General features: G+C 30.9%; 1 protein-coding gene and 1 long non-coding RNA gene across 13 annotated transcripts in view; one reads left to right on the forward strand and one right to left on the reverse strand.

Annotated features, from left to right (window-relative positions):
* The window catches only part of LOC127071209 (uncharacterized), an 81,461-nt gene extending 62,859 nt beyond the window's left edge, over positions 1-18,602 (forward strand). For both annotated transcript variants that reach the window (XR_007784929.1, XR_007784930.1), the window contains exon 4: positions 18,157-18,602. This is a non-coding gene — a long non-coding RNA (uncharacterized LOC127071209). The remainder of the gene's footprint in view (positions 1-18,156) is intronic.
* LOC127071196 (tropomodulin) overlaps positions 1,671-25,040 on the reverse strand; it is a 66,964-nt gene continuing 43,594 nt past the window's right edge. For 2 of the 11 annotated variants that reach the window (XM_051010199.1, XM_051010203.1), the window contains 7 exons: positions 24,680-24,847; positions 24,481-24,607; positions 24,177-24,397; positions 23,928-24,082; positions 23,759-23,855; positions 23,501-23,648; positions 21,936-23,317 (listed from right to left, as the gene is read on the reverse strand). In XM_051010199.1, coding sequence (XP_050866156.1) covers positions 23,175-23,317; positions 23,501-23,648; positions 23,759-23,855; positions 23,928-24,082; positions 24,177-24,397; positions 24,481-24,607; positions 24,680-24,847 — 1,059 coding nt within the window. In that variant the 3' untranslated portion in view covers positions 21,936-23,174. Of the gene's footprint in view, positions 7,915-17,010; positions 17,066-17,091; positions 17,121-20,234; positions 20,315-21,293; positions 21,628-21,723; positions 21,846-21,935; positions 23,318-23,500; positions 23,649-23,758; positions 23,856-23,927; positions 24,083-24,176; positions 24,398-24,480; positions 24,608-24,679; positions 24,848-25,040 lie in introns of those variants that run through there. The other 9 variants (XM_051010206.1, XM_051010207.1, XR_007784925.1 and 6 more) reach the window with 8 other exon arrangements.

The following is a 25,040-nucleotide window of genomic DNA, read 5'->3' on the forward strand; positions in this document are numbered from 1 at the left end:
TTTTTTTTAAATAGTACAAGTCGATCTCTTATATATGGTTAAGTATTCCTCAAATAGTACAAGCGAGTCGCTCGTAAATGATCAGACATTATTTTAAGTAGTACAAGCAAATCGCTAGAGTATAATTTTTGATTTATTTTGACGAACGAAATCGTATCTTGAAGACGAAGAATATAGCCTTTCTCGAATCATTGAAAAAGCTTTATTTTTATGGATAAACTATTTTCGAAAGATATCATTTGGTGACATAACTTCTTTTTTTTCAAAGTAGATAAAGCTTTTTTCAAGCCTTTTAATAGGATTAAACTGTCACATTGGAATAGTTTTACCGACCGTGAATAATCGTATTAAATAATGTCGTGGATTTTATATAAGGGATTAGTCAGGTATGTTATCGACGATTTGTTTTTTATGGATTGTTAATAACGTCTTTGTGTATAATAAAGATAGCAAAATAAAATGCTAACGAAGATGAATTTGATAAATTTTCTTCTTTCATTCTTATCGTTTACAATTAATTGACGATCCTTATCATAAAGTGAGAACAATGACAATTTTAAAAAAGGACAAATAAGTTCTAATTTATAACATGTTTCTTGAAAATAATTACTGATTCTTATTTCGTAAGAAAACGATCAGACGTCGAGGAGTTGCGATTGTGAAAATGAAATTTTTAAATAATTTGAAAACGACGCCAGAATATTATTGATCGTATACTTGATTTTATCGGGCGAAATTCGGAAAACACGAACGGTTGTGGTTAATAGCGTGGTGATTGAAGGTTCCGACGGTTGTTTGCGACGGTCCTGCTATCCGTAAACGGTGAACAAATCTCCTCCAGTTAACATTGGGAGCCAGAATTATCGGTAACTGACGTGTCTATGCAGTATCGCGGATTTTAGAGTAGAGTCATCGTCAGCCTGTCTCCATCCGTGTCTCCAAATGCATCAACCTTCGCGTGGTGAGACCTGGATCAGTAATACTTGCGATATCTCCAAATCTAATTCGATGTCGAGTATTATTGAGCGAATGGCTGCATATCTTATCAATACGTTTCCGAAAATCTTTTCTTTCTGATACCAAATAATATGAAATTATTTACGTTTTATATCAACAACAATAGTTGAACAGATTAATATAGAATTATTATGAAATAATTTCTTTTCACATATTTCATTCTTATTGATCCCTAACGTTTCTTATTACGTTTCTTATATAACCTTATAAGCACAAGCTGATACATCGATACGATATGCAAATGATGCTGATGAGGGAACAGTGTTTCCTCATTACGCTTACAGTTCATATTTCGTTCATATCCGGTGTTAAAAGTTACACACGGTTAGAACGAAAAGTAAGAAACCATTCATTCATGTCGAGAATAGTTTATTACTTATTTATTTTTCAAACGTTTAGCGATGTTCCTTTTTAGGGATTATGATCGTACTTTATTTTTTATATTTTTAGTTTTGGTTTTTTTTTTTTTTTCTTTTTCTATTAAATTATAGTTTATTATACGATAAATTGATACGTTAATTCGTCGTGTTAAAAAAGGAAATACAGTAGTTCAAAATTTTTTTCAATGAAACTTCATTCGATTATCGGAAAACTAAATTGGGTGAGTGACTTGTTGTTACTAAGTTCGACGTTGAATTTCCAGTTTAAAGATATTTCCTTCGATCTGACAGTTTTATTGACTTACTTGGAATACTACGGCAGGATTACAACGGACACGACGGATTCACTTTGTTTATCCTTTGGAGTACTTCCTATGAATTAGGTACATAGGTAATTTACCTAACAACGCTCTTGACACCCCATACTTCCGTGTCTCCTTCGTCGTAACTTCAGTTGGTAATACAAAGAGAAAGAGAGAGAGAGAGAGATTTGTACATTGATCAAAGTTGATTGTGTTTTCCGAAAGAAAATAATGTTAATGGTAACGTTAAAGGATTAAGAAAAAAGAAAAAAAAAAAAAAGAAAAGAAAATTAAAAATGTAACGTAAGCAATGTTAATTTTAATTTCTCTTTTTCCTTTATTTCTTTTATTTTTTTTTTTTAAATAAATAATCGATATTACGTGTAAAAAGATTTTCGATTGATTATTACGCGAAATATTACATTTTGCGTAACTACAATTCGTAAAAAATTTTAAACGGAATTTCGACGTGCGCGTTTTTTCGAAAAAAAAAAAGAAAGAAAAAAAATGATATGAATGATGGAAAAATTTTGAAATAGAATGCATATATACGTTCTAATATTAGAAACTAAACGACGGGATTTAATATTACACGAAATTTCGTAGAATAATTCGTAATTCTTGAAATGAAATTTTTAAGTTTGAACCTGTGATGGTTTTTTTTCTTTCAAGATTTAAAAAGAGATAAAAGAATAAAAATGAAAACAGAAGTGAATGAAAAAATAACAATAACGACAACAACAACAATAAAAAAACGAATGATTTCTCGAAGAGTCGAGCAAATTCATTAGAATCGTATTAATGTATTTAAACGTGTGAACTATGACAGTGAGATGATAAAAAGAGAGAGAGAGAGAGAGAGAGAGAGAGAAATTGAAAAGAAAAAAATATCTTCATTTCGTCCATTTCGTCAAGTTTATTTAAATTTCGTGTTATACAAGATAAGGCTTAGCAGCAAAGGCTTCGATCGTGCGCGTGCATTTGAAAAGTTTCATTACTGAGTGTTTACGTAGTAAATAATTACGTGGTAATAGTAAATAAGTAATGCGCGCGTCGGTTTGTCGAAGTGCATATTTAAAAGAAGAAGATGAAGAAGAAGAAGAAAAAGGAGAAGGGAAAAGAAAACAAAAAAGAAAAGTAAAATAAGAAGAAGAGAATAAAATAAAATAAAATAAAGTAAAATAAAAATAGAAAGAAGACATTGAAGAAAAAAAAAAAAATTAAAAAAAAGAAAAGTAAAATAAGAGAGTAAAATGAAATAAAAAAGAAAGCGAGAAGAGGATGTAGAAGAAGAGAGAAAAAGAAGAATAAAATGGAAGAAGAAGAAGATGAAGAAGAAGAAGAAGATGAAGATGTAGAAGAAGAAGAAGACGAAGAAAAAGAAGAAAAATTAAAAAGAAAAGAAACAAAAAAGAAAAATAAAATAGAAGAAGAAGAAGAAGGAAAAAACAAAAAGAAAAAAATAAAATATCAGAAAAAGAAAAGAGAGAGAGAAAAGAAAAGAAAAGTAATACGATAGATTTAATAAACGATAGAATCGAAATATTGCAAAACGCGATGCATATTATGATTACAATACTTGTAGTTATCTTTCTATTTTTCTTTAGTTTCCTTCTTCGTAAAACATACACACACACACACACACATGTGGACATATACGAACATTTTCTCTTTCTCTCACACGCACACAGAACTCTTTAATCATTCTTTTATTATTTCATTCTCTCTACCGTTTCATTCATAATCTAACATCCATTTTCTTCAGACATCGATATAATTATTGTTTGTAAAGTAACAATGGATTAGCTTAAATTTAATTAATCTTGCCAAGAGAAAAACTTTTGTCAAGATCTTCGATGTTCACCCACTTACATACATACCGTAAACGCATACATTCGAGCAATGACAAATGTATCTCCTTATCTTTCTTGCTCATTCGTTCTATCTTTCTTTCATTCATTCATTTTAATACTCGTACTCGTACTCGTCTTGTACTCCCATCTCATCTCATCTCATCTCATCTCATATCATTTCATTTCATCTCATCTCATCTCATCTCATCTCATCTCATCTCATCTCATCTCATCTTATTTTCTCATTCGTCTTTTCGGACACGCATCATGCATACGTACATAGATATTATGTAGGTCACAGTGATCGATTATAAACGACAACGAAGACAATATGTACAGACTGATTTCTATCGATGATAATAATAATAATAATAATAATAATAATAATAATAATAATAATAATAATAATAATAATAATAATAATAGTAGTAGTAGTAGTAATAATAATAATAGTAATATTATTATTCATTAGAACAACGACTCGTTAGTGCCTTAATGGATAATAATTAAAACGCCGATGGAGAACGTGCAGAATTAATCGAAAAGTTATCTCGAATCTTTTCGATAATTCATATTTTATATTTTTAATATAAATTTCGAAGGAATGGAATATTTTTTTTAAATTCGCGTAAAACATTTTAGATTGAAAATTCTTGCGAGAGGGGTTCATTGAAATTTTATATATGCGTATGTATTTCGAGATTCGAATAATAACAAAAAAAAAAAGAAGAAAAGAGAATAAATAAATAAATAAATAAAAAGAACACAGAAATATATATATATATATATATATATATATATATATATATATTGTTTCCGATTTCTACGCTCGGTAAAAAATTAATGCGAATCCATCGAACCGATCTCTCGTTACGTAAATTGAATCAGATTAAGTGGTTAAAAATTTTAAAATAAAAAAAGAATAATAATAAAAAAAAAAGAAAGAAAGAAAGAAAAAAAAAATTTTTCCGAGCGCACTATCTCATCGACGTTATCTCGACTTAACAAAAAAAAATATAAGATAAGTTTCGCAATATATATATATTATAATATATTTAATAATTAATATACGTAATCATTTTTCTTATTATTTTCTTTTTTGTTAATGGTAATTTTTTTTTTCTTTTTTTTCTCGTTCATATTACTATTATTAATTTCTTTACGGCGACTTTCACAATAAAATCACTCTTACATCTTACTCTCTCTCTCTCTCTCTCTCTCTCTCTCTACCTATTTTTTTTTTTTTTGCTTCAACCGCAATCAAAAAAGGGCTATCTCGCAGAATCGATCAAAAAAGAGAAGTTACTTATTTTCTGGCTCTTTCCGTTTCTTTTTTATTGTAACTTATCTTACAAGAGTAAAATTGTGAGAAAGAAATTTTCGAACGACGACGCGACTATTGATATTGAAAAAAAAAAAAAAAAGAAAGAAAGAAAGAAGAAAAAATGTCAACGCTCAATCTAGCTATCCTCTCTTTCGGCGTTTCGCAAATATTTTATTTCTTTTATTTAATTCAATCATTTTCAAGTTTTAATTTAATTCCATTTTAAGAAGAAGAATAACGACAAAAAAAAAGCAGCAGCATTTTAAATACATTCATAAGCCACGTATCTATCTATATTGATAACGATCAATAGATTTTATTGTTAATAATATTTTTTCCCTTATATATATATATATATATATATATATATATATATATTTTATATATATATATGTGTGTGTGTAGATCCTTCGTGTTCGTCTCTTCTCGCGAAAGTAATTAATCGGAATGCTCGAAAGATATTGAGAGAAATATAGAGAGAAGAAAAAGGCGAGCAAGCAAAAAAAGAAAAAAAAATAAAAAGAAAAGAAGAAAGAACAGAAAAAAATCCTTTGGGAAACGACACCTCTTTTCCATATTTCCCTATTATAAAATGTAAATACCGTAAGAGAAGTTCGTAGTCCAAGTTCGATTGCAAAAGACACGAAGCGAAAAGAATTGGAATTATTTTTTCCTGAAATCGTTTTAATTATAAAAACGAACGCGAATGGGATCTCTTCGATCTAATATCGAACTCTCATTTCTATTTCATTTTTTTTCTCTCTCTCTCTCTTTTTTTTTTTTTTTTTTTTTTAACACATCCCATGCCGACACACAACGATTTAAATGCAACTTGTCATTAATTTTTTCCCGTTATATCAGTCACATTATATTCGATAATTAAATCGATTTTATTTCTCGAATAACTAGAGAGAAAAGAGAACAAAAGGAAAAAGGAGAAGCAAACAAAGCAAAAAATGAAGAGGAAAAAAGAAATTAATTTAATCGTTATTAAATCGAAAGAAAAAGGTTCGCAATATATATATATATATATATATATATATATATATATATATATATATGTGTAATGCAAAACGAAAGATAATACTTGAATGAAATTTTATTTAACATTAACATTATCAATAATACGATCTATTTGTTTCTTTATCTTATAATCGAAAATATCGAACAATCGGAAATTGTATTCATCGATGAAACACAAACGGCACGGAACGTGTTAATATATCGCAAAAAGAAAGACACAGGTGTTAAAAGTCTCTTGGGTTGATCGAGTAGTCGAAACAGATGGGATTAAGTTGTGAATAACCCTCGATCTTCCCCCTTTTCATCCCTCTTGCACCCCATAAAACACGCAAGTGGTCAAGTGAAATCGAAAGCAGGTTTAGGCTTCGTGGACGCATCTGTGACGTGTAGAAAATTATCTACATCCTTTGGTGATCTTCGTTTGGTTAAAATAATAACAAAAAAATAAAAGAAAAAATAAAATAAAAAGAAAAATAAAATCGTTCGAACTATTCGTTCAACCTCGTAAAAGAGAATTTTCTTTTCCCTTTATTTTTTTTTTATCCACGCTTCGTAGTTGTCTCACTTTACGAAAACAACGAAAACAGAGTGCAAATGCGAAGGATTTTTTTCTTTTCTTCTTTCTTTCTTTTTTTTTTTTTACTTTTCTTTTCTCTCTCTCTCTCTCTCTCTCTCTCTTTCTCTCTCTCTTTTACGAATTTTTATACTAAGCGCTTTTCGTCGTCAACTGCGAAATTTGTGAATAACAATTTCGCTTTTCCTAATCATTTACAGAGAAAGAAATGTGTACGTATATATGTACCCATATACATACATACATACATACATACATACATACATATATATATATATATATACGTGTGTGTATATATATGTGTATATATATATATATATATATATATATATATTCAATAAAAGAACACACGAAGGCCATATATCAAACTGTCCGAATGCAAGTGAAAGATCATAAATGTAGCTTAACGCGGCTTAACGCGCGTGAACACTACAGGACAGCTTTTATGATAAGCGTGACGATGATAAATACATTTACTAACGTGTTGCCTTCCATCTTAGCGTAAACAACAAAGCTACGCGATTAAATTTTATCGAAGCAAATTTATGTAAATCATTACTTACATTTTAAAATTGTATTTTTTCAATTGTCACATCGATCGTACTGTATATTATCGAATATCGATAGAACAAAAAAAAAAGAACAAAAAAAAAATCGATCAACGTACTTACTCGCAATATATCTTTAATATTTAAATCGACTTTCTCTTGGAGATTGAATCACAATTTATTTCTAATATCGCTTTTTAAATCGTTATTTGGATCGTTAAAATGTAACATATATATATATATTTATTTATTTAAAAACTTATCGATATTTACTCGTCAATAAAATTAACAACGTAAGAATATCGAATACGAATGGAATAAATAAAAAGAAGAAAGAAAAAAATAAAGAAAAAAAAATAGAAAGAAATAATCGCTTTTTGTATCCTTTCGATTTGAATATATCGAAAAGCAACATCGTTGATTTTCGATTCGAATTAGAAAAAAAGTGTAATAAAAAAATTGATGCGATTAATCATAATTAGTTATTAGAGATAATTCTTCAATATTTCATTATTACCAATAGATATAATTGTTACTAGTTCGATCGCTATATAGCATAGTGCATATCGTGTGTATGCGTGTGTGTGTTTATATGTATACATACATACATACATACATACATACATACATACATACATACATACATATATATATACATACATATACGTGCCTTTGTCGATGAATCGAAGAAATAAAAGTGTAAGCATACGTCTAATTAAATAGGATAAAGATAAGATAAAAGGATCCTTCGAATATTTCATTTTAATTTAATTTACTCGATCGTCGTCCTTAATGTCATCATATATCGTCGTCGCCATCGTTATATGATCGTCAATGTAGGGCCCAGCCGATGGTATAGTTGCGGGAAGCCCTTCCCGTGCGGCGTAGGCGATCTGTGAAAGAAAACCGTAGAAGGAAAAGGGCTCCGTCGAAAAGGTTATAAACGAGGGTGGTGGGGGTAGAGAAATTGGGGGGTGTTAAAATTTAAAGGGCATGTGATATGCGAGAATATCTTTTTTTTTTTTTAACAAATTTAGAATTCTTTTTTTTTTTCATTCTTTTGTTATTTCTTTATTTATTTATTTATTTATTTTTTTTTAAATCATTAAATCGCAAAGAGAGACCTTTCGAATAATCGACCGACCGACTTAACGAACATTTCTTTTTCTCTTTTCTCTTTTCTTTTCTTTTCTTTTTTCCTCTGTTACATTAATTAACAACTACCAACGATATTCGTCCACCTCGTTATCCATTCCCATCGTCTAATCCAATCGATTATGCACGACACGCAAATTTATTTACATTTTCGAGGTGATTAAGAGCGAGAAACGGTAACGAGTCATAGACGTGATATTACAACATCGTTCTTTTCATTGGGATGTTCATTAAAACGTTAATGACCATGTTCGTTAAGGAGCACAACGCGAAGACGCGCGCGAGAGATCATTCGTTAGATGAACTTTTTTTTTTTCTCTCTCTCTCTCTCTCTCTCTCTCTCTCTCTCTCTCTCTCTCTCTCTCTCTCTCTCTCTGCTCTAATCGAGTATCTTTTTATATCGTTTCATTGTAGAACACGTGAGAAAAAAAATTTTAAGAAAAAGATGACGTCGCGAACGACGATTTAAAAAGGAAAAAGGAAAAAGAAAAACTGAAGGGGAGAAAAGAGAGAGAGAGAGAGAGTAAAAAAGAAACAGAGAGAGAGAGAGAGAGAGAGATACAGATAGAAAGAGATAGAGATGGACAGAAAAAGAGAGAGAGAGAGAGAGAGAGAGAGGTGTCTCTCGGAAAAAAAGGATAAAAGAAGAAAAAAAATATCCCTCGGAAATTTCTAAGGTAGAAGAAGGCAGACGTTGGGAAAGAGAGTATGGAAATTCAAAGCATGCAGAAAATAAGAGAAATTAGCGTAGAAGTATGGAGGTTGGGCCTGGAAAATAATTTGCAACGCGAAGCTCCTTTCGAAACACGTAACTTCCTCCTCTCGTTGCCTCTCTCTCTCTCTCTATTTCTTTTTTACTCTCTCATTTTTTTCTCCTTCCGGTTTTTTTCCTCCTCTATCTTTTTTCTTTCTGCTTTTCTTTTTTTTTCGTTTTTCGTCCTTTTTTTTCTTTTCTTTTCTTTTTTTGTTTTGTCTTTTCTGCTCGTCTCATCCGGTCTTGGCACGACCGTAAAGTGAAAGTAATTAACGTGCGCGCGTATTCATCGTCAAAAACATTGCAGCGGCGATAAAACACTTTATTACGTTGGATCTCGATCTACGTGCTTTCTTCCATATATCGTTAAATATATATTAATTTTCACGACGTATCTTTAGTATTATTTACATTAACGTCGCGTGAGTCGATGGAAGAAAAAAGCGATCCGATGTTATCTTCTCTCTCTCTCTCTCTCTCTCTCTCTCTCTCTCTCTCTTTTTTCCTCGTAAATTTTTCAACTTCACTGAGAAATTATTGTAGAAATTTTTCTATAAGATAAATGATACAATCGTTTGACAAATACAGATAACTCGATCAACTTTTAATTATAACACTATATTTCTAACTTTACATAAATCAAATTTTAGATTACTTAAAAAAAAATAAAATAAATAAATAAATAATAATAATAATAATAATAATAATAACAATAATAATAATTCAATCGATATTACACTCATTATATTCATTCATGACTTAACAAGTAAATAAATTCCTTAACATTATTATTATTACTATTATTATTATCATTATTATCATCATTATATATCCTATTACGAAAGTATATTATACGAAAAAGAACAGACAACAAATACAAAAAATAGAAACAAAAATAGAAACAAAAATAAAGATAAAAATAAAAATAAAAATAGAAGAAAAGAGAAAGAAGATCAAACCATAAGATGGATCGAGCAATTAGAAAAAGCACTAAATAATTTCCATTATTTCCAGAATCTCTCTCTCTCTTTCTCTCTCTCTCTCTCTCTTTATTATGATCTCCCGTCGACGAAGTAAAAGGCTGCGAGTTTTTCTTCATAAATCACGTCTATTCGGGAACAATCGCTCGGTCGGCGTATATAGGTAGGGGTAGAAGGTAAAGTAAAGGGAGGAAAAGTTTCAGGGCGAATCAGATTTATTGGAGCGTCGTCGAGCCCCCCACCCAATTTTTTGCCGATCAGGAAAGGCTGCGTCTGCCATCCGGAGATAAATGAAATGCGCAGCGCTTAGAAGAACTTCAAGAGAGAAGGAGAGAGAAAAAGAGAGAGAGAGAGAGAGAGAGAAAGAGAGAGAGTGAGAAGATACGAATTAAAGGCAAGAGCGTGTCCGCTCGCGACATTGACGTACGTAGATATATGTGTACTATGGGTGAGACTACGAAATTTTTCAAATTTTTTTTTTTCTTCCACTTTCTCTCTCTCTCTCTTTCTCTCTTTTTATTTTTGTCGTTTATTCGTACTCGTTTTTCGAACTATCGAACGAAAGGTTAACGTCAATTAAATGTCCGACACGTCTAGGATGTAATGATAAAAGAAGAAAGAGAGAGAGAGAGAGAGAGAGAGAAAGAGAGAAAGTCAAATGCAGCAGCAACCTGTCGAAAAGTGACGAAGGAAAGAAACGAGAAGAAGAGACGAAAAGGCCTCGTTTTACGAAGCATTAAATTCCGACGAGAGAGATAGATAGATAGATAGATAGATAGATAAAGAGAGAGAGAGAGAGAGAGAGAGAGAGAGAGAGAGAGAAAGAAATAGAAGTCGGTTTGCTCGACTATTCCAAGGAGAATCGAATTACGTTCCTGCCAAAGCGTGCAAGGAGACAGATAGGGAGAAGGGACGATGCGGAAGAGAAAACTCTTAAAAGGTATCCCCGACGTAAGTCACCCGACGTTAAACGAGAAAGAAATATTCGGTGAGGGGAGGTACGACATCGACGATTCACCGACCCTTTACCGACTTGGATCTTATTTGCTTGGATCGAATCGAACGAATCGAACGAATCGAAGGAGAAAGAAGAAGAAGAAGAAGAAGAAGGAGAAGAAAGAGGGTCCAGGGAGCACTCTCTCGACGAACATTTTGTCGGATGAAATAAAAAGAAAGAAAGAAAAAAAAGAAGTGGACGTGTCAATTTAAATCTGTCCTCTTCTCTCTCTCTCTCTCTCTTTCTTTTTGTTTTCACTTCTTTTCTTTTTTCTTTTTTCTTTTTCTTTCTGTTTTTTTTTTTTTTTTTGAAATCGTTCAAATACTTCTGATCGACGTTCTTTCTCCTACTCCTCCATTTCTACTTACTTTCTTCTCAGATATATAGGAGAGATAAAAAGATCGGAACGCGTAAATAAATAACAATCTTAATCGAAGGTTCGAAAGAAAGAAAGAAAGAAAGAAAAATTAGAAAAGAAAAAAAGAGAGAAAAAACAATGTACATATGTACGTATATATACGCGTGTATGTACGTCGTATAAAGTTTATGAGATAATCGAATATTTTAAATAAACAAAAAGAATGATGTACTCTTGTTTATTAGTACCGAGCGTTTTTAATCAGATGACAATTAATTTTATATACGGTTATCTCGTCTAGTCGATTGATATCGTCGAACTTCCTATAGATTTTTCTATTCTTGTGTCAAAATGGCGCGCGTTGTTATAAAGCCACACGACTACTACGATGCACTGTAGTTAGTCGTTCGTTCGCTACAACGAAACCCATAATACCGAGGATATTAACGTTCCGGCACGAATCACCCTCATTTCGAAACTCGTGTTTCGGGTCACGTATTACGTAATGACACACCCACACGGTACACAATGCCAACACACAAATCTGATAACGCGATACAACATCGTAACGTATGTACATACGTATTCTCTCTCTCTCTCTCTCTCTCTCTCTCTCTCTTTCTCTCTCTATACATCTGTCCGTCTCTTTTTTTGACACTTGCTATACATCCATGAGTGACTTAATAAACACGTTCCTTCGTGTAAACGTTTCGATCGATTGACGTTCATCCCCCAGAGCTAACATGACGTTCATCACAAATATTTACATAGGTATCGATAGTATATATAAAAGTAAATATGTATATATATATAAAACGTCAATACCTCTAAAGATCAAGATTCTTGCTGACCGAACGAAACTTTTATCGTTTTTTAAACGAACGATCCCTTGCATCGAAATCCGATTGTCCGAAATAAATTGGAAAGGTAACAAAGAGGAAGATAAAAATAAGAAGAAACAATAAAAATAAAAAAAAGAAAAAGAAGAAAAAAAAAAAAAGAAATCATTGACCCGGGATTCGTTATAATACCTTAATCGAATTATTAACGAACGAATTAATATAGAACAAAAGTTAACGATAATTATTTAGAAAATCATTTGGTTGAAACTCGACGAGGACAGAATAGAGGGAGAGAGAGAGAGAGAGGGTGGAGGGTGGGATGATCTCACTCGATGTAGAACAGCGTACGATCCTACACTGTCGGTAATAACGATAACAAACTGTTTCTCTGCTGCGTAAATGGATGGATCGATCGATCGATCGATCGATCGATCGATTGATCGCTGGTTCGCGAACGATGGATGATAATCTATTTTACTGGAAAAGGCAAACGCGATGGAAAGGAGAGTATAACCGAGTTTAATGACCGTAGTGAAGGATTCGATCGTGCGAAACAGGATGGTCGGAGTGGGACGTAAAGGAGGAGACGAGGAGGATTAGGAGGATGAGGAGTAATACGAAAGGGAAGAAAAAAGATGAGTAGAACGAGTATCAAGGGGTCGAATAGGGGATGATGATGGTAAAAGGGGGTCATAAGCGTACGATGCAACGTGGTTTACACGCGGTATAAACTAGCGATTCGATGAGAGATGATTAATTGTGTGGTTGTTGTTTCATTCTCGATATAGAAAGAGAGAGAAGAAATAGAAAAAGAAAAAAGAAGAGAAAAAAAAAGAGAGTATGAAAAGAAATGACCAAAAAAAAAGAGAGAGAGAGAGAGAGAGAGAGATATCGAATTCGAGTAAAGCTCGACCAGGAAAATAATTGAAGCCTTCAATTACCGAATAAATTGCCTCGAATTTCGATCGGGACCATTCCTCCTCCGTTCTTCTCAATTCATCTTTTTTTTACTTGTCGTTTTTTCAATTTTTTTTTTATTTTCCCCCTTTCTTTTTTTTTTTGCTTCTAACCCCCAATCCGTCCGTTTCATCCCCCTTTTATTTCATTCGTTTGTTATTTCGCTAGCTATCCAACAATCTCGCGTATCGTGTATTCGTCTATATGTGTGCGAGTTCGATGACAGCAAAATGCAATACATATATATGTATATGTATGTGTGTGTGTGTGTGTGTGTATAGGTATTCTTAATTAATATCTCTCTATTGGGTCCTTCCTCTCTCCCTTTCCATCTCCCTTTTCATTTCCATCAACGATAGTTTCACTCTTCCTCCTCTTCCGATTTCTTTCATTATACGTAACTGCCCATTTTTCTTTTCTCTTTTTTTTTTTTTTCATTTTTTCCCCCCTTTTTTTCTCGTACTCGCGTTCGTTCTCTACATATCACTCGTTTTATTTGTTCATCTATTTATTTATTTTTTATTTCTTTTTTGTTTAATCTACTTGCTGCTTCTTTCTTTCTTTCTTTCTTTCTTCTTTCTAATGTTTTTCCTTTTCCTTTATTTTTTAATTTTATTTTCGATATCATAACTCCATTTCGCCGAGAGGAAACAGCTGTATACAAAGGTATCCGTTTGGAAATATATTTTGGCACGTAGTAAAGCCCCATTCAATGACGTTGAAAATGAAAACGTATTGATAAGAGGGGTGGTATCATGGCGCATTGCGGTGACAGCAGCAGACTCGCGGTTCGTTTAACTGTTGTATCGGATCGGGTCTATTCAAGAGAGAGAGAGAGAGAGAAAGATAGAGAAAGAGAGAGATATATATATATATATATATATATATATATATATAAAAGAATAAAATGTCAGTGATAATTGACATTTATTCTTAACGATGGTATTAAAAAGAATGAAAAACAATAAAACCTAAAAATAAAATCTGAAAAAAAAAAAACGACGCTTTGAAAAGTCACACCGCTATTAGACAAACAATAGTAAAAATCAACAAATTTCGAAAGGTCTCTCAGTCGGATCGTTTATATATACATATATAAAAAAAAAAGGTAATACTTTTTTTTACTCTTTATACACAGGTTGTTTGAAAAAAGAAAAACAGAAAAACTCACAAAAGTTTAGGATTTCAACGGTGTTCAATTAGTCATCTCGATTTCGCGTTGCGTTTAATTAATAATTATAAGTTTGTTTGACACACTTGGATAAGAATTAATTTGCCCGAGATATATATGTTTATTGTCGTTCGAGTCCCGAAATCTATTTTAAACAACTTGCGTATAAAGTTTAGGTGTTTCTAATAATAATAAATAAGAATAAGAATAAGAATAAGAATAATTCATGCTCCTTCAATACGAAGTTAATTTTAGTATACTGATTAGAGCACACAATTATCTTCGATATTAACATATAAACGAAGATTATTAATCTTCGACTAATCCTACTACTTATTAACTAACTAATTAGGGAAATATTAAAAATGGCTTTTGTACGATATGGATATTATCACAAATATACATACATACGCTGCGAGATTTGAAAGATATAGAAAAATAGAGAAAGTACAAATAGAGAAAGAGAGAGACAGAGATAGAGACAGAAATAGAGATAGCATGAGTGAATAAGTAAGAAAATAAATTTGATATTACATACGTAGAAAGAGAAGAAATAAATCAAAGAAAATGAATTGTTCGCCATGCGACAATGCGAGCAATGAAACTCTCGTTTTCTCTTTTCTTTTTTTTCTCATTCAGATTTTTTATACATACGATTATCAGGACCAGCCGATCTTATATGGATGAATGTTTTATAATTAAAGAAAAAAAAAAAAGAAAAAATGTAGCTTGCTTGTATATTACGTATTATATATATATATATATATATATATATATATATATATATATATATAATACTATCTTTTAATTATCAACACGGATTTTTATTTTCCTTTTTTTTTTTTTTTTTTTAAAATAAAATATCTTTAAATGTGCGATAAGAGCATATGCAGACAGGACGATAAAAAAAATGATCTCGTAAGTCAACGAAACTTGCCGATATGATATTCTATCGTTTGTAGAAGAAACAAATACATACATATATACATACGTAGATCATACATACATACATGCATACATACGTACATAAATAGATATTATACATATAATTGGTGTAAGAATTACATGAATGTAAGCATAAAAAGAAGGGTAACAAGATCGAGAAAATAGAAAATTATAAGAAAAAAAAAAAAAAAAAAAGAAGAAGTAATAGATTATTGTTTTAGCTACATCGAAGACAGATAGCGCATTAAATATTTATAAGCAGATTGTGTTAAAAAAAAAAAGAGAGAGAAAGAAAAACAAAGAAAATAGAAAAATAAAAATAAAAACGTGACGGGGTAAATGTGCGTTGTGTCTGTATATTGAATGACTAATCGATAAAATATTATTAGCTAAGAAATCGGTGAGCGTGTTTTGCACGCGTGGAAAGCGAGAAAAAATAGAATGGGATGATGAAAAAAATAGCCGAGGTCGAGTTTATTGCGAAAAAGGAAGCAAGAATTCCGCGAGCATTTTACGAAACTGTACGCGACGATGACAAACCACCCTTTTTAGCGTGATTTTAATTAATAATTTTGTTTGAAAAAAAAAAAGAAAAAAAAAAAGAAATCATCAATTGTATCTTTTTATCAATCTATCCGTAAAAAATTTTGCAATCTTTTCTTTACGTGCAACGTAAACGAAATTCTCGAAATTACGAATAAGAGAGAAAAAGAGAGAAAGAGATATTTTTGTTCAAATATAAATATTAAGAAACACGAAGTATATTTATTATTTGCGTTATTATAACACTCGCACAATTTTGATCAATGATCGCGTAAAATAATTGGAAATTGTTTCTCCGATAATTTTCAATGTTCTTTCCCTCCCTTTTTTTTCCTTTTTTCTTTTCTTTATTCTCGTTCCTTTTTTTTCTTTCTTTCTTTCTTTTTTTTTTTTTTTTTAATATTTCGTCCCGTTCCGTTCTTTTCGTTCGTCGAAAGTTGATGAGAAGAGGAAGATATTTATTCAGAAGCGACAAGTTGAAATAGACTTCGATACTCGCGTGCCTTTTCAGAGAATGAGAGAGTGAGATGAAAGAAAAGGAAGTCTCGAAGTTATCGCGAGATATGTATAGTCTGAATGGTTCGCGGAACGAACTGCAATAAAAGTAACGCGATTTTCGCGTACGGACGAGAAACTTTACCGACGTTACTTTTTCAACAACTTATATACCACGAAGAGAACAGGAGAAACCGCAAAGGAACAGAAAAGAAAAAGAAGAAGAAAAAGAAAAAAAAAAGAAATAATAATAATAATAATAATAATAATAAGAATAAAAAGAATAAAAGAAGAAAGATCGGAGAATACGAGAGAGATCCGTTTATGCGAATTTTTAGAAAAAATTAAAAAATGAAAAAAGAAAACAAAGGATATAGAGGAAGCTGAAAAAAGTAAATTTTCTCACCCGACAGAAAGGGAGGAGTGACTTAAAAAAAAAAGAAAAAGAAAAAGAAAACTTCTAAAGCGAGACTTCTAAACGCATTTGTAAAAAATCGTGCGAGCTGTTCAAATGTTCTTTCTTTCTTTTTTTTTTTTTTTGCACACACACGTTGTGTGTATGTATGTGTGTGTGTGTGTATGTGTGTATAGGGCGAATAAAAAATATTTATAAAAAGAAAAGAAAAAAAAGAGAGAAAGAGAGAGAGAGAGAGAGAAGGAAAAAAAGAAAAAAAAAGGGGGATGTAATTGATAAAATGATGTCTACATACAATATGCATATAGTATATATATATAGTGAATATATAGATATATATATATATATATATAAATATATATATTTACAAATAATACCTAGGCGAACGCCACTCGCGTTAAGATGTCGCCACCCCGAGCCGGGACTGCCGTACTGCAACAGACACCCGAAACACTGTCATCATATGCGCCCTTTTAGCAACGTTTTACTATATTAGAAAAAAGATAGGAAATTATTCTTTACCGAAGCGATGCATGCCGGTAAAGATAGTTGCAAAAAAAAAAAAAATTCAAAGGTCATCGTCATCGCCATCATCATTATTATTATCATCATCGTCGTTGTCATCATCATCGCCAACGAAAACTTTCATAGAGAAAGACGAAACGATGAATTTCCTTCTTTCTTTTTTTTCTTTTTTCTTCTTTGTTTTATATATAAATTCTGTCTCTTAATTCGTAAAAAAAGAAAAAAAAAGAAAATTCATTTTTGTTTATTACGAAGTTATTCGTTTCATTTCGTTAATTATTCGTCTTTCTCGTTGAACGTGTACAAATTCGATAGACACAAGATGCACACACTTTCTTTAAAACACTCTGCTAAAGTTAGTAGATAGTCAACATGCCTTTGAAATTCAAGAGGAGAAAAAAAAAAGAAGAGGATAGAGAAAACAAAATAAAAATAAAAAAGAAAACCATCTCGAAACCTTTCTTTCGTTAATTCGTTTGTATCATTTTTGAAGATTTCTCTCTCTCTTTTTCTTTTCTTTTCTTTTCGTTATATAAAATAGCCTTATTGATAAATCTCTCATTCGAATAATGCGTAAGAAAATAAAAAAGAAAGAAAAGAAAAGAAAAGAAAAGAAATGAGAGAAAAACTTCGAGAAAGGATACATTCGTTTTTTCTCCTTGAATCTTTTGAATTTCGTTAGTGAAAAAACAATAACAAAAAGACAGAACCACACAACACCTCCATTATCATCGTTGAAAATCTCTCGAAAAAAGAAAAACGCAAGAGTGTCGAACTAAATTAAGTAGAAAAATAAACGTAGCAACGTAGTTATTTGTGTTAAATAACCATATTAAAAGAAAATTGTTAAAAGAAGGGAATATCACATCTGATTGGTCGCTGGTTTAAACAACGTATAAACGAGTAGACAAGTGTAAAACAAAAATTGTAAAATAATAGATGATGTCACTAAGGTATACACACAGTGGTCGTGTAAACAAGCACGTTTTTGTTTTCAGGATACCATACCAGAATCGAAGAGAGAAAGTCGTCGCTTTTTCTGGTAAGCCAGAATCGAAAAATTCGAGAGTGATGTATCGTCGCGCGAACGTCAAACGATATTCTTTTTTATCGGTCGGAACATGTCCTACTCGACCACCGGAACTACGGACGCGAAAAAAAAATGCCGATAAAAAATGCTGATTTTCAGAGATCGTCGAACACGCGAAAAATCAAATCGTAGAGAGTGAATGAATGAGAGAGAAAGAGAGAGAGAAGGACAAAGAGTCCCGTCATTGAAAATCCTCCCCGTCGTTTTGTCAATTCTCGATTGACTGATCGTTCGAACAAAAGAAGAAAAAAAAATATTAAAAAAAAATATATATATATACATATAATAGCGCTTTATGTTCGAACTGTAATCCCAACTATGATGAACTCTTCAACGAATTAGAAGCTCGATACTTCACGAGGGAAAAGAGCTCTTTGAAAGAGCTTTTATATTCTTTTTACTTCTTTTTTTTTTTTTTTGATTCGAAAGGACAAGAATTCTGATCAATGACAGAAGTGAATTCGCGCGACGATAAAATTGAAAGGTTGGAAAGGAATTCTCTTTGACGGCGATCAATGCGATACGCTTGGAATGAATTTCACGATCTTTTTTGTTTCTTTTCTTTTTTTCTTCTTTCTTCAAACGAGTTAAATCAACCGATATATATATATATATATATATATATATATATATATATATTCATGAAGAACACATTGGATACGTTTCAGACTTAATTTATCGAATCTTTCTCTCGGACAACAAGTAGACATCATCACGCGAGACAAATTTGCGTGTTAATTAACGCGTCACGTCTTCATCTTTGAGTCTTGAATAAGGCGTATCAAAAACTTGTTCGAAGTTTATAGTTCGCGTGGTATGGTGCAAGTTCCGATTATCGGAGTTCTCAAACTGCCCGACAAATTTTAACGATTGTTAGAATTAGACCTATGTACGTCGGCCATTTTCTCTTCGTAGAATTTTATATGTTACGGTCCTTTTTTTTTCTTTTCTTCTTTTTCGTTATTTTTTTTTTTTTCTTTTTAATGTGGACGTGAAAAAATAAAAAGAAGTATATATATATGTGCGTGTATTTGTATGTATGTACTTTTAAACCAGATGCATTTTGTTAGTTAAGCTATATCGAAACTATCAATAGCGTTTATTATATTACGTTGCACAGATAAGATAAACGGTATAATGTTATTAACCACTACGTAGTGATCTGTATTTTCTTTTTTTTATAAAAAAAAGATTGATAAATAGATTTTATTAATGTATATATATAAAATCTTCGATCTCCACGCATTTCGATTTTTATATATATATATATGTGTGTGTACATATATATAATTGGAGCATGTATTCAATGCAAGATCGTATTCTAAATCAATTTATTTTTCATATTTGATTTAACACCAAACCAACATTCGTAAGTTTAACTTTGATTTCGTTTTTTTTTTATAGAAATTGCATGACTAGTTTCTCCGTTGATATAGATAGACGAGTAGAAAAATAGAGTTCACGAAAATAAAGTGATTTAAGATCGAAATAATATCGAATTAAATGATCGTACATCTTGAATTTCGAACGAAACGGGCTATTTCAAAAACTACATAACTTATAACTTTAGATTGATTTGCATAAAAGATATCCAACATTATTCGATATATCTATTTTAACATATTACTCAACATTCTTTTCATTTCTTTTTTTCGATTAATTTTTATTTAAACTATTTTTCCATTAAATATCTCGTGCAATAAGGATTCTCGAATAAGACCAATCAATAAATAAATCCAACATATTCTAAGATATTATTTTCAATAAAATAAATAAATAAATAGACATTGAGTGACCACTACGAAGTAGTTTTGAACAACAATAATACTGTTTGTCTTGTGTAGAGATAGAAGAAGAAGAGGAAGAAGAAAAAGTAAAAAATGAAAACAAAGAAAGAAAAAAGGAAAAGAAAAAGAAAAAACGAAAAAAAAAAATAGATAGGCGCAGCCCACTCTGCCGATCGACTAGCAAACAGTAGGCAGCTACCTTTCATTGAATCAAGGCAGGTTTCCTGTGGTTCATGTTAAAGAATCTGAACTGTAGCCGCAGCGTTAGGTCTTTCCGTACTGTTGGGAAAGAATAGGTGTCATAAGTATATATCGCAGTTTCGAGACTCCTATACGAGTCCTTTCTATCTCTTTTATGGATGGTACATGTGTGTGTATGCATATATGTGTGTACGTGTATGTACCTGCGTGTGTATATATATATATATATATATATATATATAGATTTTTTTTTTATGTTCACTAATTACATACATATATACATCTTCAATATTATAAGCAGATAATGATAAATTTTATGAAATAAAAAATTCGATAGGAATATAATATTCAAATAAAACTATATATAAAAATTTTAAATAGGAAATAAAATGATTTCCATTATATGTTAATCGATTAATAATGATCGTTTAATCGTTATGTTTATTAATCGTCTTTTTAATCGAATCTGGATGTATATAATTAAAAGATTAAAAATTTAGATGTATATATATGTATATATATATTGTGTGGGTTAAAGGTGACATTCACCCTTGAATTTAAATGTATCCTATACCCTGAAAAAAAAAAAAACAGACAATTACAACAACAAACACGTATGTATGTACCTTGGGGTTGGATTATTATCGATCGAATTATTATTACGATATAAACGCATTTCGATATAAAATCCTGATACATGATCGTCATCCTTTAAATTCGTTTATCCTAATCAAAAAATATTTGCGTGCAATCGTTTATTAAAATTTTTTTTTTATGTGCGTTACGCCAAGAGCAAAGGATCATTAAAGAAATCGAAAAAGAAAAGAATTTATTTATAATGCCAGCAAAATAAATAAAATAGAAGAAAAGTAAAGAAAATAAAAGAAAATGATGCGTGCACGTATGGTTGCATGAATAAATGAATATTGTTAGTGTTAATAGACGTATACGTTAACGATAACATTGAGTATCTATTCTAATCTATTCTATCGATCAATTTTATTTTCGAACAGATAGGAAAGACATCAAAAAAAAAGAAAAGAAAAAAATAAATAAATAAATAGAATCATCGTATATGTATATAGATTCAATATGCATGTATAAAGACATATATAAAATCACAAACAAATATACAAATATAATATAATAGGGTATCATCCCTTTCCCTTCCCATCAATCGAAAGATTAAAAATTATTTCTTTTTAATTTCTTATTTTAGAACACAAAACGATTTGGGTTGTCTCATTCGCTAATTCATTCAAGGAATTGCAATCAAAACTTGCAATCGATCGGTCTCGGGTTAAAATTCGATGCATCAGGCACTTTAAAATATAAACGAATTTTCAACTGTGGACGTGGACGTGGACGTGGACGTAGGGGTAGAGAGGATACTAAAAATAAAATAAAATAAAATAAAATAAAATAAATAAATAAATAAACAAATTGCTTTTCGTTCTCAATTGTAATTTATCTTAATCTTTACTCACTGCGCCGTGTTTTTAGCGCTAGCCACGATTTTTTAGAGCTCCTACAGGAAGAACGGTGAATGTGTCACGACCCGAACCGATCGCTACGACCTTAGCGCGTTCCATAGGTTCCACACGACAGACTGGCCAGACAAATTAATATTAATTAAATTAAGCTTCAAAAAGATCCACAGAGAAAAAGAAAAAAAAAAAAAAGAAAAAAAAAAAAAGAACAGTTCTTGTCAATTTTGAAATAACCATGTAAACGCGTAAGCACGAATCATCGATACTCTATATAAATTATAAATGGGAATTATTGATATTTGATTTATACGTTTTAACAGTCTGCTAAATATAGCATATACCTATAATATAAAAAATATCACCGTTTGAGAATTTATTCGTCAACGATTCATCAACGATTGTGATAAAGCGAGACAGATGGATCATGATGATATGAGTCCGCAAATTTAAAAAAAAAAGATAATAAAACAAAATAAAAGCAAAAGAATGTAAAAAGCGTGCAATCGACTTTAAGAAGGTAATATGTCTGTTTAACGTGCTAAGATGATGAAATATATATGATTGAAGATTTTGACCTAGAATATACATATGTAAAGAATTTTTCATATCTCTTGTATATGAATATATGTATATGAATATGTATAGTTTAAAGATAATGTTTGAATATTAAACAAAGAGAATAGAGAGTTAGTCAACCTCGTCTCGTATTGAATATGAGAGGTACCAATTAGAATTATTTGTACGTCTTACAATATACGACAAAAAATTTATCCGAATATTAGATATTGACAAAGCAATAATTTATAGCAATTCGTAGTAAACTTTTTCATTGCATTTTTTATCCATTAGCAAGGCTAAAACACCGAAGCCAAAGTAACGTAATATAATAATGTTCCATACCAAAATAATCAGAATATACTCTACTCTTCGGTTCTGTGCTTCGCTGAAAGTTAAACAGAATTGTTCAAGATCGATTTTCTATCGACTTTTTTCTTTTCTTTTCTTTTCTTTTTTTTTTTGTTTCTTTTGAAAAATATATATATAGATATCTAGGTACAATATCTTTGATATAAAATGATTAGAATCAGTTGTATATCTTGATAGAAAAAATGATAGGTTTATACAATTGGAGGACGGTCACACTCTAGGGTATCATAATTACCTCTCAATGTCACTAACTAGAAAAATAATGAATGAATATAGCGGGATGATTGGATGAATAGTGATTTGCTAATAAAGCGCTACGTGAGACTACGAAGCAGATTAAAAAGGCTTAGAAGCATTTCATCATATGGTCTCCACTGTGCCCCATACATTTGCTCCCATCTAAATGAAAAATCAATAATTTCTTTACAAATTGTCGAATCGAAACTTTGTTGAGATATCTAAGCGTATTTTTAAGTTAATATTAATACTTAATTATTGATGCCATTTATAATAACATTGAGTTATATATTTGGCTGGACTGTGACAGATTTTATATTCCACATAAAATGGATACAAATCAAATTAAATTGATCTATACATGTGTACGTGTGTGTGTATATATATTTGTGTGTGTGTGTATGTATAAACGTCAGGAACAAAGGATCTATAAAAATGATAAAATTAACCTGTAATTAATCCTAAGAAAATTTTTTAAAGTGTCGTTTAATAGCCGACACACGAGATCTGATTGAAATTAATAAGTTGTAGAAAAAAAAAAAAGAAAAAAAATAAATAAATGCTATTTATAAAATTATTTGTATAATATCGTCTAAATTGGTTTACTTACTCCTATCGATGTTACGTTGTAAATGTGCAGCAACGCGATGTCTGGCATCATTAAACTCAAAGTGAAGTCCAAGTCGTAATAACGTTGGATTTTGTTCTACCAATTGTGTGATTTCCATTTCAATTTTGTTACCCAATACTTGTGATCTCTAGAAAAACAAAAAAAAAAGAAATATATATGTATATATATATTTGACAAATGAGAGATTATGTTTATTCGATATTTGAAGTTTTCATTCAACGATTGATTTTATATTACCTGATTGGAACATCGGAATTCTTCGATCGATTTGGTCTTAAGAAGGGCTCTAATGAGTCTCACTGTCACAGGTGGACTTACAAAATTTGTCTCCACGCTAAAATGTATTAAAACGAATTATTACTGAACTTAAATACCGCTATAACAGTTATATTATACATGTACACACTTTAATACTCTAAGCGTAGAGTTTTTCTCCATGGCTTCTGCCAACCTTTGGGCCGTTTTGTCAGTAAGTCCAACATTGGTTAAACTCAATGACTCAAGATGCGTGTTTCCTTCTAATCCTTCGAACAACTGGATAAATTTCTCATCTGAGATATTCTACGATGTAATATAAGAAAAGAAATGTAAATATCACTGCGACTGGAACAATATCCATTGTATAATTTTATATTACACGTGTTAATTTACTCACTTTAATATTATTCCAGTTTAATTCGGTTAGCGAAGAATCATCATCTCTAACTTGTTTAATAGTTGCATCAACATCCGTATCATTAGGTGGTTCCATCGGATAAGGCTTTGGTTGACTAGCTTTTGTCACTCCGTCCCAGCCCAATCCCACAGGCTGTCCAGAATTTAATAAAGATGCGTGATATTGATCCTGATTCATCATAGAATGGAATCCAAGAATTGCTATATAAATGTAGACAAATTTTATAGAAAATAACGTTTATTTAATAGATTGTCAAACTGTCTAAGTTTTCTCATATATTTACCAGCAAGATCAATAATTTCTTCTTGAGTCGCATTAGATAATGCTTGTTCATATTCTTCGCCAAGATCTATCGCAATTTGCTCTTCCGCTTCTTTTTCTTTCGCACTTTCTTGAGACGGTGGAATCCACTGTAATAAATGTAAAGTAATTTATATATAGTTGTGATAATTCATTGACAATATAAATTTTATTAGTCTTACTTTTTTTCCTCTAATAACTCCAGGTACATAAGGTTTTAATTCTGGTCTATCCGGTGTTTCCAAAGCTTGTTTGTTAATATGTTCGATGAGTTTCTTTCGGTTAAGCGGACCTGTGGGACTCTTGTCGCATTCGTAACTACAACGCTGCGACGGAGGCATAAAACTGTCCTAAAAAGTAATACATATTTTTAATAATTTTGAATTATTCGTGTATATACACACTCGCAGACACGCGCACACACGCACACACAAACACACTGTGAGACGATTAAAAAAAGTCATATTTAATAAGAAAAATTATAAAACGCATGCGAAAGAATTGTAAATATTGTTTAATACCATACGAATCTTTAGATCTTAC

This window comes from Vespula vulgaris, chromosome 21 (genome assembly GCF_905475345.1).
Source record: "Vespula vulgaris chromosome 21, iyVesVulg1.1, whole genome shotgun sequence".
Lineage (NCBI taxonomy): Eukaryota > Metazoa > Arthropoda > Insecta > Hymenoptera > Vespidae > Vespula > Vespula vulgaris.